This window comes from Rhinatrema bivittatum, chromosome 16 (assembly GCF_901001135.1).
Source record: "Rhinatrema bivittatum chromosome 16, aRhiBiv1.1, whole genome shotgun sequence".
NCBI classification, from domain to species: Eukaryota; Metazoa; Chordata; class Amphibia; order Gymnophiona; family Rhinatrematidae; genus Rhinatrema; species Rhinatrema bivittatum.
The window spans coordinates 19,316,426-19,330,354 of NC_042630.1; the positions used below are offsets into that span (position 1 = coordinate 19,316,426).

A 13,929-nucleotide genomic window follows, 5' to 3' on the forward strand; every position below is an offset into this window, starting at 1 on the left:
TGCAGCTGGCCCTGGGGTAAGGGGAACGGGGGGGGGGGGGGGGGCATTGTAGGATGTTACCCCCAACCCCGCTGCCGTCTCTATAAAAAAAAAAAAAAAGCACAATCATTCCCACTACAGCAAGGTAAAGAGCAGGTCCGGCTTCACCCTGCCAACCTGAAGCTATCCAGCCAGCCACCTTAATTCAGTTCCACCCGGCAGGATGTGCATCTGCAGCCTGAGGACTACGAGAGAATGAGCCATGGCATCGAGTCCCAGAGCCAGATCCCAGTCCCTTTAAGGCTCAGGAAGCCGCACTAGAAGGAAGAAGTGGATTTGTGATGCAATGGTGCCACCTTGTGGCCAGCAAGTAGATGACATCCCTTTCAATTGGCTTTTGCAGAAACATGTGCTTTATCACCCTACGCCAGACTCCGAGGTTTGTAAGTCCATCAGGAAGTTATCCATGTTGCAGCCTTGGTCTGCTTCTTTACTCACCCCTAAGAGGCTCTACAAACTGCAGAAAACACCATGCTTCCCTCTTCACCACGAGAGAGGCAGCTGCCTCTGGTGTACTCGTGTCAGAATTCAAGCATTCGTAGGACAGAGGTAAGAGCAGGGGCAGAAGGCTGCAGTATTGCAAACAATCCCACCCCTCATTCCCTTGGGAGCAGAGACAAAAGGGAAAGGTAAAGAGGGGGAAAAAAAAAAAGCAAGGGCAGAGACACCACAAAATCACAGGGTAGCTGGTGTTGGTAGCAGCGGGCTACAGCTCTCCCAAAACAATCCAGACGATGCCAAAGGGTTGGAAGGGGCTGAGTTCCTGCCCAGCAAGGTCACAGCGATCCAAGTAGATGGAGGTTTGGGTGAGAAGCTCCTGTGTGGGCAGCTGTTTAAATCACCACAAAGTTGGGTGGTAGGATGGGTGAGGGCTGGGGCCGATGGACGTTGGATTTCGTATGAGAACTCGGTGGGCCCAATTACCCAAACACCAGAAAACTAGAGAAAGGCAACACAAACAGATGTGAAGAAGGAGCAATGGCCACGTTTTCAAGCATCTACAGCTGGCAACCAGCCCGAGTAGCATGGAGAGAAATAACTGGGGCAGACTGGATGGGCCAACGGGTCCCAGCTGTGCTCATCCACTCAGTCACATAGGCTTACCACCTGGCTCCACTCTGGGGGTGGCTTGATCCAGTCCACATTTACCCCATGGCATCTATGGGCCTATTTCAGACCGTACGAAAGTGCCCGGGAGAGGGGCACCAGCCCGCTCTCCCACCGAAAGAGACAAATAACTGTGCCCTGCATCCCGCAGGGAGCACAGAAGAGAAGGCCTGAAGAAAATCATGGCATCTATGGGCCTATTTCAGACCGTACGAAAGTGCCCAGGAGAGGGGCACCAGCCCGCTCTCCCACCGAAAGAGACAAATAACTGTGCCCTGCATCCCGCAGGGAGCACAGAAGAGAAGGCCTGAAGAAAATCATGGCATCTATGGGTCTCCAAGAAAAACAGGAACTATAAATCCCAGCAGGCAATATCAGGGGAGGGTAACACCAGGACAGACTCAGCCAGGCCAACCCCCCCGGTCTTCCTTCATCGCTTCGAAGCTCTTCAGGGTGAAAGAGCTCTCTTTTTGTTCCTGTATATCCAGCATCACCCATTACATGTAGCCCTGCCCTGATGTATGCCCCTTTCACTTGCAGACTGCTGTGTAAACTGGCGGTGCTACAGCCGAAAATATAAAATGAGCACCACTAGGCAAGGGCCTAGCTTTTGGCAGCAGTTCATGATTTTCTCTATTTCTTCCAATCATCTTCTCCACCTCCATTCCTGGTCCACCAGGTCAGTTTAAACAAAAAAACAACAACAAAAGGGTTCCAGCAACTGCACCGATATTTATGAATGCTCTCTTATTTCAGCACTTCCAGGAGCAGGTGGGATCGGAGAGCTGGACGGTGAAGGCACCTGGTATCCAGCACCACTGAAGAGATCAGGCCCCAGGCTCCTGCACAAGCAACATCGCCTGCCTAGAAAAGGGAAATCAGGTTGCAGCCCTCGTCTGCACTTCTGGGATGAAGGCCATCTTTCACGAATACCAGAACCTGCTCTTTTTACATCAGGCCGGCAGCTGAAAGGGATGAGGCGGTTTAAAAATTAAAAAATAGGGGCGGAATGGTGTTATTAGTGCTCATCTTCACTTGCACACCTCCGTTATTTTACACATACCCACACCCCTCAAAAGCCTGCCCAAAGGACCCTTTAACTCTGCCTGTATCAAGATCATGCTGCACAGCTCTGTTAATGCACCTAAGTCCTGACCTGCAGCACCCTGTTATTCCACTCAGAGTCCCTGCCTTCCCCAACAGTGCTGGCAATGAATCTCACACCTGCTCACAGCACCCAGTACCGATCTCTACCCAACCACCCCAACTCTGCCACTGCACCTCACTCCTGCCCTGCAGCAGCCACTGCTATTCCAAGCCCCCACCAAAACACAGCTCTGCCAATGCACCATCCCCTACCAGGTCAGTACTCTGCTCTCCACCTCTACCAAACGCCCATCACTCCTGTGTCAGCAGCAGCCTATGCCCATACTGAATCTTGCCAGCACGGACATCAGCTTTGTCATTCAGAGCATCAAACTCTTCGTCTATAGAACGCAAGCCAGCAATGAGGCACTGGTCCCATCCTCTCTAATCTGCCCTTCTCCCATCCCATTAACCTCAGCGGGGAAAAATTTGAAAGAAATAGAGAAGATTACTATGTCTTTATAACAAGGGGGATGGGGGCTCCGAGTGGAGCAATATTTTTTTGTAAGTCATAGCAACAAGCAGCTCCCCAAGTTGTACTGTACTTCAGAAAAAACCAGCAGCAGGATCGGTGCCCTCTCCCCCTCCATAAACCCAGCAACCCTCCGGCCGAGGTGTTGCCAGAGGCAACAAATCAGGAAAGTCTAGAAAACAAATACAGGGCAGGATCAACGCAAAGCCCACACAGGTCAGGCCATGGTGCGGCCTCACTGCCGTCACGTCATCTCTTCTTGGACCATGAGCAGCGCGGGCCTTGGGGGGGGAAGGGCGGCAGGAGCCTCCTCGCGCTCTTTCCCGAGGAGATCAGACGAGATCCTAAAGTGTACGATGCACAGAGGCTCCTGTCGTGGTCAGCAGGGAGGAGGCGGCAGTCCCAGGGCTCAAGCAGCGGGGAGGAGACAGAGAGCAGAGGTCCATCCATTGCAGGGGGGAGGGGGGGAGGGGCTCGCTCCCTCCATCTTCTCAAGTCTATTTTTTGCTTTTTATTGTAGGATACGTAAAGATTTGGGGCAGCTTCTCGTTCTTCTAGCTAAACACAGTATTCCTTTCCTTTTCGTGGCGGACTCTCTCGAAAAACATGAAGTCCTGCAAAGGAGTAAGAAAACAAAAAACAAAAACCATCAGCCACTCAAAGGTCATCCTGAAACCAAACCAGCTGGGATTTATTGTGGCTCGGCGGGCAGGCTCGCCTTCCTCCTCACCCGGCAGCCCCCCACCCCACCACTCCCCCCTCTCTAAAGTGCATTGGCAGCTCCCACCCGCCTCCTCATTCAGAGAGCCGGACCCCGGCCCTCCCCTGTCCCATATCCCCCCCCCTTCCCCCTTCCTCGCATCACGGCCAACGCCCGCCTCTTCGACTCCCACCCAGGCGGAGAAGAGGAGCAGCTCGTGCCAGGGTGGCGGGGGCTCCCTCAGAAAGAGTTGTACCACAGACGCCCGGCTAAGCTGCTTCAGGCAGGCTCCTGCCCGCTTCCCCACCCAACCCATGTTAAAGGAGGGTCACGCATCCAGGGGCAGCTCTATAGTGAGGCAGGGGGAGGCGGCCGTCTTCAGGCGGCAGAGAGAGTTTTGAAGGGGCAAAACAAACCCCGCCCCCTCTCAGAATGCCCACCCTGGCGTCCGCCTCACACTGCCCGTCCCGACCGCGGCTGCCGACCCAGGCTGCTGGTGGCAGAAGAGAGAAGAGAGGAGTGACGGCGGGAGCCGCTGAAGAGAGGAGGGATGGAGGCAGGGCGAGCGCTGGGGCACCCTCAGGTGGCAGATTACCTGGAGTGGCCCCTGGGGGTCATCAATGTGACTTGGTCAGTTGTGGGGGGACCAACACGTCTCCCCTTCCACTGTAAATCCATAAGGACAGCAGCCCCCATTTCTGGGCTGACGTCACCCACACCAGTCCCTCCCCCCTCCTCCATCTTCTGGGTCATGGGAGGGTGGAGGAGGGATGCAGGACAAATTGTCCTAACTGCCTGACAGGGTGGAAGAGAGAGGGCCCAGGGAGTCGGACCCACCCTGCCAATGACCTTAGCCTTTGCATTAGAAAGGGGCTCACTGACCTGTAATATAAAATCCTAAAGTTCAGAAAACCTGGCACCGGAGCCGACCCACAAAAATATCCCACCCGATAAGCGATCTCCAGCGAAAAGCTTAGATATCCCTTCCTCCAGGGAGAAACAGGACCCCCTGCCTGCGTCTCGTCCTGTCACCCTCACGCTGAAATTTCTCCCTTTAGCTCCAGGCAGCCGTTACTGACCTCTGGGGTCGCCCTCCCGCTCTGCACCACAAAGCCAAGGGCTATTCCGACCTCAGGCCGATTACTCAAACACAGCAACCCACGTCCAGAGACACCACCCCCCTCCCCTGCGGCTACAGCTCTGCACTGGCCCACCCCAGGAAGGAGCCCCCCCAAGACTGACCCGGGACGCCCAGAACAAGGAAGGACCCGCTGCTTTTCAAAAGCCGGGGGTTTTTTTTTCTGGTTAAGCAACTCTCGGCCCGCGCTCCTCTCCTGCCAAGCACTGGGATTCTGTCGCGGTCCTCGGGGAACCCTGGCTGAAGGTGGAAATGCAAAATCCAAGGCAATTATTACAAAGGTTGCTAAGTTAGGCCGAGGGGGGCCAGAAATCCTCTCTGTTTATGATACGAGTTTATTTGTGCTTTTCAGAGGTGTAAGAGCTCATTAACTGGAAGGATGCAGGAGGTGATGGGGTGGGGAGTGGCAGAGGACGTGGCCGGTTATTTACCACGAGGCTGAGGCACCGATTACCAAACCCGGCCATGGAGGGCAGGAGAGAGGCTGAAAGCAGCCTGGGGCAAGGTGGGGAAAACTGGGCCCGCGGTACAGAGGGAGGCAGAGCCCCAGAGAGGAGGGGCCCCGAGGTACAAGAGGGAGGCAGAGCCCCAGAGAGGAGGGGCCCCGAGGTACAAGAGGGAGGCAGAGCCCCAGAGAGGAGGGGCCCCGAGGTACAAGAGGGGAAGCCGAGCCCCAGAGAGGAGGGGCCCCGAGGTACAAGAGGGGAAGCCGAGCCCCAGAGAGGAGGGGCCCCGAGATACAGAGGGAGGCAGAGCCCCAGAGAGGAGGGGCCCCGAGGTACAGAGGGAGGCAGAGCCCCAGAGAGGAGGGGCCCCGAGATACAGAGGGAGGCAGAGCCCCAGAGAGGAGGGGCCCCGAGATACAGAGGGAGGCAGAGCCCCAGAGAGGAGGGGCCCCGAGATACAGAGGGAGGCAGAGCCCCAGAGAGGAGGGGCCCCGAGGTACAAGAGGGGAAGCCGAGCCCCAGAGAGGAGGGGCCCCGAGGTACAAGAGGGGAAGCCGAGCCCCAGAGAGGAGGGGCCCCGAGGTACAAGAGGGGAAGCCGAGCCCCAGAGAGGAGGGGCCCCGAGGTACAAGAGGGGAAGCCGAGCCCCAGAGAGGAGGGGCCCCGAGGTACAAGAGGGGAAGCCGAGCCCCAGAGAGGAGGGGCCCCGAGGTACAAGAGGGGAAGCCGAGCCCCAGAGAGGAGGGGCCCCGAGGTACAAGAGGGGAAGCCGAGCCCCAGAGAGGAGGGGCCCCGAGGTACAAGAGGGGAAGCCGAGCCCCAGAGAGGAGGGGCCCCGAGGTACAAGAGGGGAAGCCGAGCCCCAGAGAGGAGGGGCCCCGAGGTACAGAGGGAGGCCGAGCCCCAGAGAGGAGGGGCCCCGAGGTACAAGAGGGGAAGCCGAGCCCCAGAGAGGAGGGGCCCCGAGGTACAAGAGGGGAAGCCGAGCCCCAGAGAGGAGGGGCCCCGAGGTACAAGAGGGAGGCAGAGCCCCAGAGAGGAGGGGCCCCGAGGTACAAGAGGGGAAGCCGAGCCCCAGAGAGGAGGGGCCCCGAGATACAAGAGGGGGAAGCCGAGCCCCAGAGAGGAGGGGCCCCGAGATACAAGAGGGGAAGCCGAGCCCCAGAGAGGAGGGGCCCCGAGATACAAGAGGGGAAGCCGAGCCCCAGAGAGGAGGGGCCCCGAGATACAAGAGGGGAAGCCGAGCCCCAGAGAGGAGGGGCCCCGAGGTACAAGAGGGGAAGCCGAGCCCCAGAGAGGAGGGGCCCCGAGGTACAAGAGGGGAAGCCGAGCCCCAGAAAGGAGGGGCCCCGAGATACAAGAGGGGAAGCCGAGCCCCGGAGAGGAGGGGCCCCGAGGTACAAGAGGGGAAGCCGAGCCCCGGAGAGGAGGGGCCCCGCGATACAAGAGGGGAAGCCGAGCCCCGGAGAGGAGGGGCCCCGAGATACAAGAGGGGAAGCCGAGCCCCAGAGAGGAGGGGCCCCGAGGTACAAGAGGGGAAGCCGAGCCCCAGAGAGGAGGGGCCCCGAGGTACAAGAGGGGAAGCCGAGCCCCAGAGAGGAGGGGCCCCGAGGTACAAGAGGGGAAGCCGAGCCCCAGAGAGGAGGGGCCCCGAGGTACAAGAGGGGAAGCCGAGCCCCAGAAAGGAGGGGCCCCGAGGTACAAGAGGGGAAGCCGAGCCCCAGAGAGGAGGGGCCCCGAGGTACAAGAGGGGAAGCCGAGCCCCAGAGAGGAGGGGCCCTGCGATACAAGAGGGAGGCAGAGCCCCAGAGAGGAGGGGCCCCGGGTACAAGAGGGAGGCAGAGCCCCAGAGAGGAGGGGCCCCGGGTACAGAGGGGAAGCCGAGCCCCAGAGAGGAGGGGCCCCGCGATACAAGAGGGAGGCAGAGCCCCAGAGAGGAGGGGCCCCGCGATACAAGAGGGAGGCAGAGCCCCAGAGAGGAGGGGCCCCGCGATACAAGAGGGAGGCAGAGCCCCAGAGAGGAGGGGCCCCGCGATACAAGAGGGAGGCAGAGCCCCAGAGAGGAGGGGCCCCGAGGTACAGAGGGGAAGCCGAGCCCCAGAGAGGAGGGGCCCCGAGATACAAGAGGGGAAGCCGAGCCCCAGAGAGGAGGGGCCCCGAGATACAAGAGGGGAAGCCGAGCCCCAGAGAGGAGGGGCCCCGAGATACAAGAGGGGAAGCCGAGCCCCAGAGAGGAGGGGCCCCGAGATACAAGAGGGGAAGCCGAGCCCCAGAGAGGAGGGGCCCCGAGATACAAGAGGGGAGGCAGAGCCCCAGAGAGGAGGGGCCCCGAGATACAAGAGGGGAGGCAGAGCCCCAGAGAGGAGGGGCCCCGAGGTACAAGAGGGGAAGCCGAGCCCCAGGGAGGAGGGGCCCCGAGATACAAGAGGGGAGGCAGAGCCCCAGAGAGGAGGGGCCCCGAGGTACAAGAGGGGAAGCCGAGCCCCAGAGAGGAGGGGCCCCGAGGTACAAGAGGGGAAGCCGAGCCCCAGAGAGGAGGGGCCCCGAGGTACAAGAGGGGAAGCCGAGCCCCAGGGAGGAGGGGCCCCGAGATACAAGAGGGGAAGCCGAGCCCCAGAGAGGAGGGGCCCCGAGGTACAGAGGGGAAGCCGAGCCCCAGAGAGGAGGGGCCCCGAGGTACAAGAGGGGAAGCCAAGCCCCAGAGAGGAGGGGCCCCGAGGTACAAGAGGGGAAGCCGAGCCCCAGAGAGGAGGGGCCCCGGGTACAGAGGGGAAGCCGAGCCCCAGAGAGGAGGGGCCCCGGGTACAGAGGGGAAGCCGAGCCCCAGAGAGGAGGGGCCCCGAGGTACAAGAGGGGAAGCCGAGCCCCAGAGAGGAGGGGCCCCGAGGTACAGAGGGGAAGCCGAGCCCCAGAGAGGAGGGGCCCCGGGTACAGAGGGGAAGCCGAGCCCCAGAGAGGAGGGGCCCCGGGTACAGAGGGGAAGCCGAGCCCCAGAGAGGAGGGGCCCCGGGTACAGAGGGGAAGCCGAGTCCCAGAGAGGAGGGGCCCCGAGATACAAGAGGGGAAGCCGAGCCCCAGAGAGGAGGGGCCCCGAGGTACAAGAGGGGAAGCCGAGCCCCAGAGAGGAGGGGCCCCGAGGTACAAGAGGGGAAGCCGAGCCCCAGAGAGGAGGGGCCCCGAGGTACAAGAGGGGAAGCCGAGCCCCAGAGAGGAGGGGCCCCGGGTACAGAGGGGAAGCCGAGCCCCAGAGAGGAGGGGCCCCGAGATACAAGAGGGGAAGCCGAGCCCCAGAGAGGAGGGGCCCCGGGTACAGAGGGGAAGCCGAGCCCCAGAGAGGAGGGGCCCCGAGGTACAAGAGGGGAAGCCGAGCCCCAGAGAGGAGGGGCCCCGAGGTACAAGAGGGGAAGCCGAGCCCCAGAGAGGAGGGGCCCCGGGTACAGAGGGGAAGCCGAGCCCCAGAGAGGAGGGGCCCCGAGGTACAAGAGGGGAAGCCGAGCCCCAGAGAGGAGGGGCCCCGAGGTACAAGAGGGGAAGCCGAGCCCCAGAGAGGAGGGGCCCCGGGTACAGAGGGGAAGCCGAGCCCCAGAGAGGAGGGGCCCCGAGGTACAAGAGGGGAAGCCAAGCCCCAGAGAGGAGGGGCCCCGAGGTACAAGAGGGGAAGCCGAGCCCCAGAGAGGAGGGGCCCCGAGATACAGAGGGGAAGCCGAGCCCCAGAGAGGAGGGGCCTTCCTATGGAAGGCAGCGCCAGGTGATACCGAGGAGCTCATTGGTGGGGGAAGAGCAGACAGAACTGGGGCCCGGCTGTTTAGCCAATCAAGGGCTGCGGGTTAACCCTTCAGGTGGCTTTCCATGGACTAAGGACCGGCCAATGAGAGTGCCGCTTTGGATTGGAGGATCGGCAAAGTCAATCCTCAGTCCCATCCCCATCCCTCCTTTCTGTTCCCAGTCTACTGCACAAAGAGCGCAGGGCCCTTCCCTGTCCAAGAGCCAACCTGACCCTGGGCTTTATCTTCGCCTCTAGGGATCCTGTGTACTTAGTCCAGGCTTTCTTCACTTCTGTTACTGATTTGGCCTCCACCCCCCTTTCTGGGAAGGAATATTTCCTGATTTAACATCCAAGCCCATTCCCTTTGAGACTTCGATCATGGCCTCTAACATCCTTCCCACTGAACAATGCTTCTTGTACGTTATTCATAGCTCCCAGGTAATCGGCCTTCTCTATCCCTCCTCTCCTCTCGCCACATAAATGTAGGTCTTTAAGTCTCGCCTCATGGCGCTTACAGGAAGAAGCCCGCACCATGTGGGTAGCCTTCCCCGGGCTGTGTCCTTACAGACGGGCGGCCTCCAGCACTGGAAGATCCTCTTACCTACAGAGGCCACCACCACCTTGGTTTCTGCTGGCTGCCCCTCTCCCCGTGCATCCCTCGACCTCTGGCCACGGCCTTGAGAACATTAAGATACCCCGAGGTCTCTCTCGCGCTCTCGGTCGGCGTCCAGTAGTATCTCACCACCACCCCCCCCCCCCCCCCATCATGGATTCCTGCTGCCCAAGTACATGAGATGGAATTTTTTATGCACCAAAATTTATCCATCAAGTCTTCGATTGCCCTTCAACTTTTCTCCGCTATCTGGAGGGACCACGTTGCTGCAGATCTCAGTCATCTTTTAAAAAAAAAAAAAAAGCAAAATCTTTCCTACTAATCCCCCTGCAAAATCGTTTATAATGAAGGACTGAGCAGAAGCGGATCCCAGAGGTTTCCCACCAATAACCCCCCCCCCCCCCCCTGCGCCATCTCACTCACTATGAGGAAGGTGGCTCCCAGCAGCACGGCCTTTATCTTGACGTCCAGGTCCATGGGGAACTGGATGCCGAAGTTGTCCGCGTCGGTGAAGACTTCCTTCAGGAGCCCGCTCCACTGCTTGCTGATCCGTCCCACGCTCCGCGACTCATCGACGCTCTTCACCTGTGAGGCGACGAGGCTAGAGTCAGCCAAGAGAAAGCCCCAACACCTCTCCTACCTCATTTCAGGGGGGCCGAAGCAGATTTACTCCCCCCACCCCCCACCATGGCGAGACTGGAGGGGTTGGTTAATGCACGCGCTGCTCTGTCTCTCTACATCTGCCCGACTCTCACTGGATGTCGTTCCTTCCTTCTCTCTACCTCTATCCCAGCAGCTCTCTCACCTCTCCATCTTTCTACCCCGCCCTCCCTCCTGCTGATCAGTCAGGTACAGACACAGCGAGCCAGGGGGAGCTCCAGGGCTGTTTCCAGGTCTCTCCCTCCCGCCCCCGTGGCTTTATCATACCTCAAAGTTAACATCACCACAGCAGTTGCAGGATAGGCAGGGTCCCACCAGCATCAACACAGTTTCCTTGGAGGCGTTTTGGATGGAGAACTTGGGTAAACAGGCGTGCCATTTCTGGGTGACAAAACCAATGGTGGTGCCTGGGGGAGACTGCACCTCCAGCTAGGAAAAAAAGAAAAATGGGTTGAGCCACCTCCAGTGAGACCTCATCTGGCGCAGTGTGTCCAAGTTTGGGGGCTGAATCTCTAGAAAGAGTACCAAGATGGTTCAGGGTCTGCACCATGAGGTGAGGCAGGGAAAGTGGGTGGGTGGGCTGACAGGAGAGAGGTATAAATAATGCACAAGATCATCATATTTGTCAACGAGAAGAAACTTTATGGGGAGGTCATAAAGAGGACACAGAAGACTGGAGCAGACAAGGACCTCAAGGTCCACCATTTCTATACAGCTCCGTAGACCCCAGTTAGATCTCTGGCTGTCCCCTCACTCCTTAACCAGGCTTCACCGGTGCCCCTATCTCAGGCTCTCTTATATTCTGCCTCTGTTTCTATCTCCACCACATCCCCCTGGGAGCCCAAGCCACATATTCACCACCCTGCCTGTTAATGAGACATTACTACTGACCTGATAATTTCCTTTGCTCTAGTAAAGGCAGGTTAATCCATGACCAGTTATGCACTTCTACCAGCAGATGGAGACAAAGCAAAGCTGACCCCTGCACAGACATCAGCCCACCAGTTTTTCCTGCAAAAGCCAAACGTGGACAAACTAACTACTTGATTATATCCATTAAGAGAACCACTCATGCACTCAGCCAACAGGAAACACTAAGCTCAAATGTAACATCGCTAATCTAGGGACTGAAACGGACACTTATCAGTTATCCCTGGAAATGCAGCCACTCAGAAGATAACAGAAACACAAAACGCCAGCCAAGGGCAGGAAGGTGGATTAATCTGTTTTCACTAGAGAAAAGGAAATTAGGCAGGTAGTCATTTCTCAGCATTCAGACAGGTTAATCCAGGACCAGTGCGATGTACCCAAGCTACTCCTGAAGAGGGTGGGAGGCTGCCTGCGGTCCAACCAACACTGCATTCCTCCCGGACCTGCACAACCAGATGGTAATACCTGGGAAAAGCGTCTAAGGAGGACCACGTCGCAGCTCGGCAAATTTCGTTGAGACAACACTCTGAGCAACACCCATGACACGGCCTGAGCCCTAGTGGAATGAGCCCTAACCTGTTTAGGTTACGGCTGCTCAGCATCCACATCCACGACCGTGGGCTATCGTAGCCCGTGATGTCGGCTCACCCTGTTCACCCCCCTCCCCCCGGTGAAGTACAAACAGCTGGCCAGTCTTCCTAAGAGGCCTAGAAACTTCCAAATGCCTTAAGAGATGTCACACGATCCGCAACAGAGGACATTCATCCCTGTCCAGCGTCAGCAGGGAAATCTATTGATTCAAGGGAAAGTCTGAAACTAATTTTGGCAAAAAAATACGAAACAGTTCGCAGCTGGACCACTGCCGGAGTCACTCGCAGGAATGGTTCCTGGCAAGCAAAATACGCAAAACAAGTCGTCACAAGAAAAACCATCTTCAACAGGGAAGTAACCTCAAGGAGAAGCTACACGGTGGTCGAAAGGTGGGAGCCACCAGGAAAGACAGAACAAGATTAAGGCTCCACAAAGGCACAGCCACCTGCAATGGAGAACGAAGATGCTTCAGCCCCTTCAGGAGCCAGGCCACATTGGGATGGGCCGACAAGGGTCCACCATTCACCTGACCCCGGAAACAGGCAAGATCCGCCACCTGTACTTTCAAGGAATTAGGGGCCAAACGCTTAATCAACCCATCCTGCAAAAAAAAAAAATCCAAAATGAGAGGGAGCTTGACTGAAGGAGGATGAATCCCAACACTTGCCAAACCCAAATACAGCCTAGGGACGAGGAGAACTTGCGCGCTCGAAGCAAGGTGGAAATCACAGCAGTGCAATATTCATGATTCAACCATGAGCTCTTTCAGCCATGGGATCAGCCCCCGACACTCCTAGCTTCTTCAGCGTCAGAGATCAGCACCGGCAACTCCTCTCGATGAAAGGAGCACAACCATTGATCTAAAAGATTCCAACCCCAGAGGAACGTCCTCATCCTCACCCATGCCATCCAGATCCCCATCAGCATGACCTGCAACAAGCCAAGATGGCTTCCGAGGTTTACCTGCGGCACCAGCCTTGTGGGACTCCGCAGCCTGCGATCCTGAACTTTCAGGTTTAGCCGGCTCTGCCGAGCATGTCTGTCGAAAGAAGTGCAGCCCTTGAAAATATTCCACCCAAGAGAAGGCGGAAGGGTCCACACCAAAACCAAGGGGGGTCATCGGTCTGGCACCCACTGAGCTGCCCTCTCCTGCTGGCAAACCAGTTATGGGGGGGGGGGTCTCAAAACCAGACGAAACTTCTGACAGTTCCCCCGTCGGTTCCCTTCCTGCAACCTGCTGGGAAGGGCCAGGCTGAGCAAAATCAGTTGGAGACATCACGCCTGGAGCCTCCAAGCAGCGCTGACAAAGATTAAGAGGCAACCCCAGGCTGTGATGCCTGCATAGGGCAAGCAGTGCAAGTCGCAAGACGCTTAGGCTTCTTTGCTGCTGGCACCATGGTTAAGGACGCCCAGCAGTAGCACGCTGAACAACAAGCATTTGACAATTGTGCGTCCAACGGCGCATCCGTACCCGGCAAGCCCGGACAGGATGCCCCCAAAAATGATATACTCCATTGAATGCTCACACTACAAACGCCCAAAATTTGGATGCCTAACCACGCAGTCCAGGTAGGCACTCAACCTGGACGCGCAGGTGCGAACCAACGTCAGGCAGTGCCTTCACGGGAGACTTGCGCAGAAGAAAGCTCGCAAACGCCACTGCGTCCTACCACGCGGCGCCCCAGAGAAGCCTGAGAACTGGGTCCAGCCCAAAGGGCTGCTCAACCCGCCACAACTCCCCAACACCACCACCACGGTGGCGGGAATGCAAATTGGATCAACGCACTGAGGCTTGGAGACCAGAAACAGACAATGAGAGAAGAATCCCTAAATCTCTCTCTTTTTTTTTTTTTTTTAACTCCTTACCTGAGCTCAACACATCCTGGCTAAGTACAGAGTCTGTCTCCAGCTACAGGTGGAGAGGGCTAATGCCTTCACCACAACACTCCCTCTCAGCTGACTATCTCCTGACAGCTAAAATCCACACTGGAAATCCGGCTACTGGAGCGAGACACTCGACTGAGGGAGGGATCACGTTATCACCACAGAAGAAGAAGTGCTGCGTGATCAAGCCTTCTCTCTTTTTTTTTTTTTGCACGTTCACCATCTGCTGGAGACGGAAAATATTGGCAGGCTGATATCACTGCAAGAGTATTTTATACTGTGACGTCAGCTTAGCTCTGTCGCCATCTGCTGGTAGAGGGGCATAACCCACTGGTCAGGGATTAACCTGCCTGAATGCTGAGAAAAAGATTTTCTGATGCTGCTCCCAAGTCTCCTCCACCCCACCCCCCAGGACCTCGTAGGGAGCTCCAGAGCTT

General features: G+C 57.8%; 1 protein-coding gene across 4 annotated transcripts in view; it reads right to left on the minus strand.

Annotated features, from left to right (window-relative positions):
- Nucleotides 1-1,837: 1,837 nt before the first annotated feature.
- LOC115077971 (phospholipid scramblase 1-like) overlaps nt 1,838-13,929 on the minus strand; it is a 33,279-nt gene continuing 21,187 nt past the window's right edge. For all 4 annotated transcript variants that reach the window (XM_029580455.1, XM_029580457.1, XM_029580456.1 and 1 more), the window contains 3 exons: nt 10,355-10,516; nt 9,851-10,012; nt 1,838-3,378 (listed from right to left, as the gene is read on the minus strand). In XM_029580455.1, the coding sequence (XP_029436315.1) occupies nt 3,319-3,378; nt 9,851-10,012; nt 10,355-10,516 (384 nt within the window). In that variant the 3' untranslated portion in view covers nt 1,838-3,318. The remainder of the gene's footprint in view (nt 3,379-9,850; nt 10,013-10,354; nt 10,517-13,929) is intronic.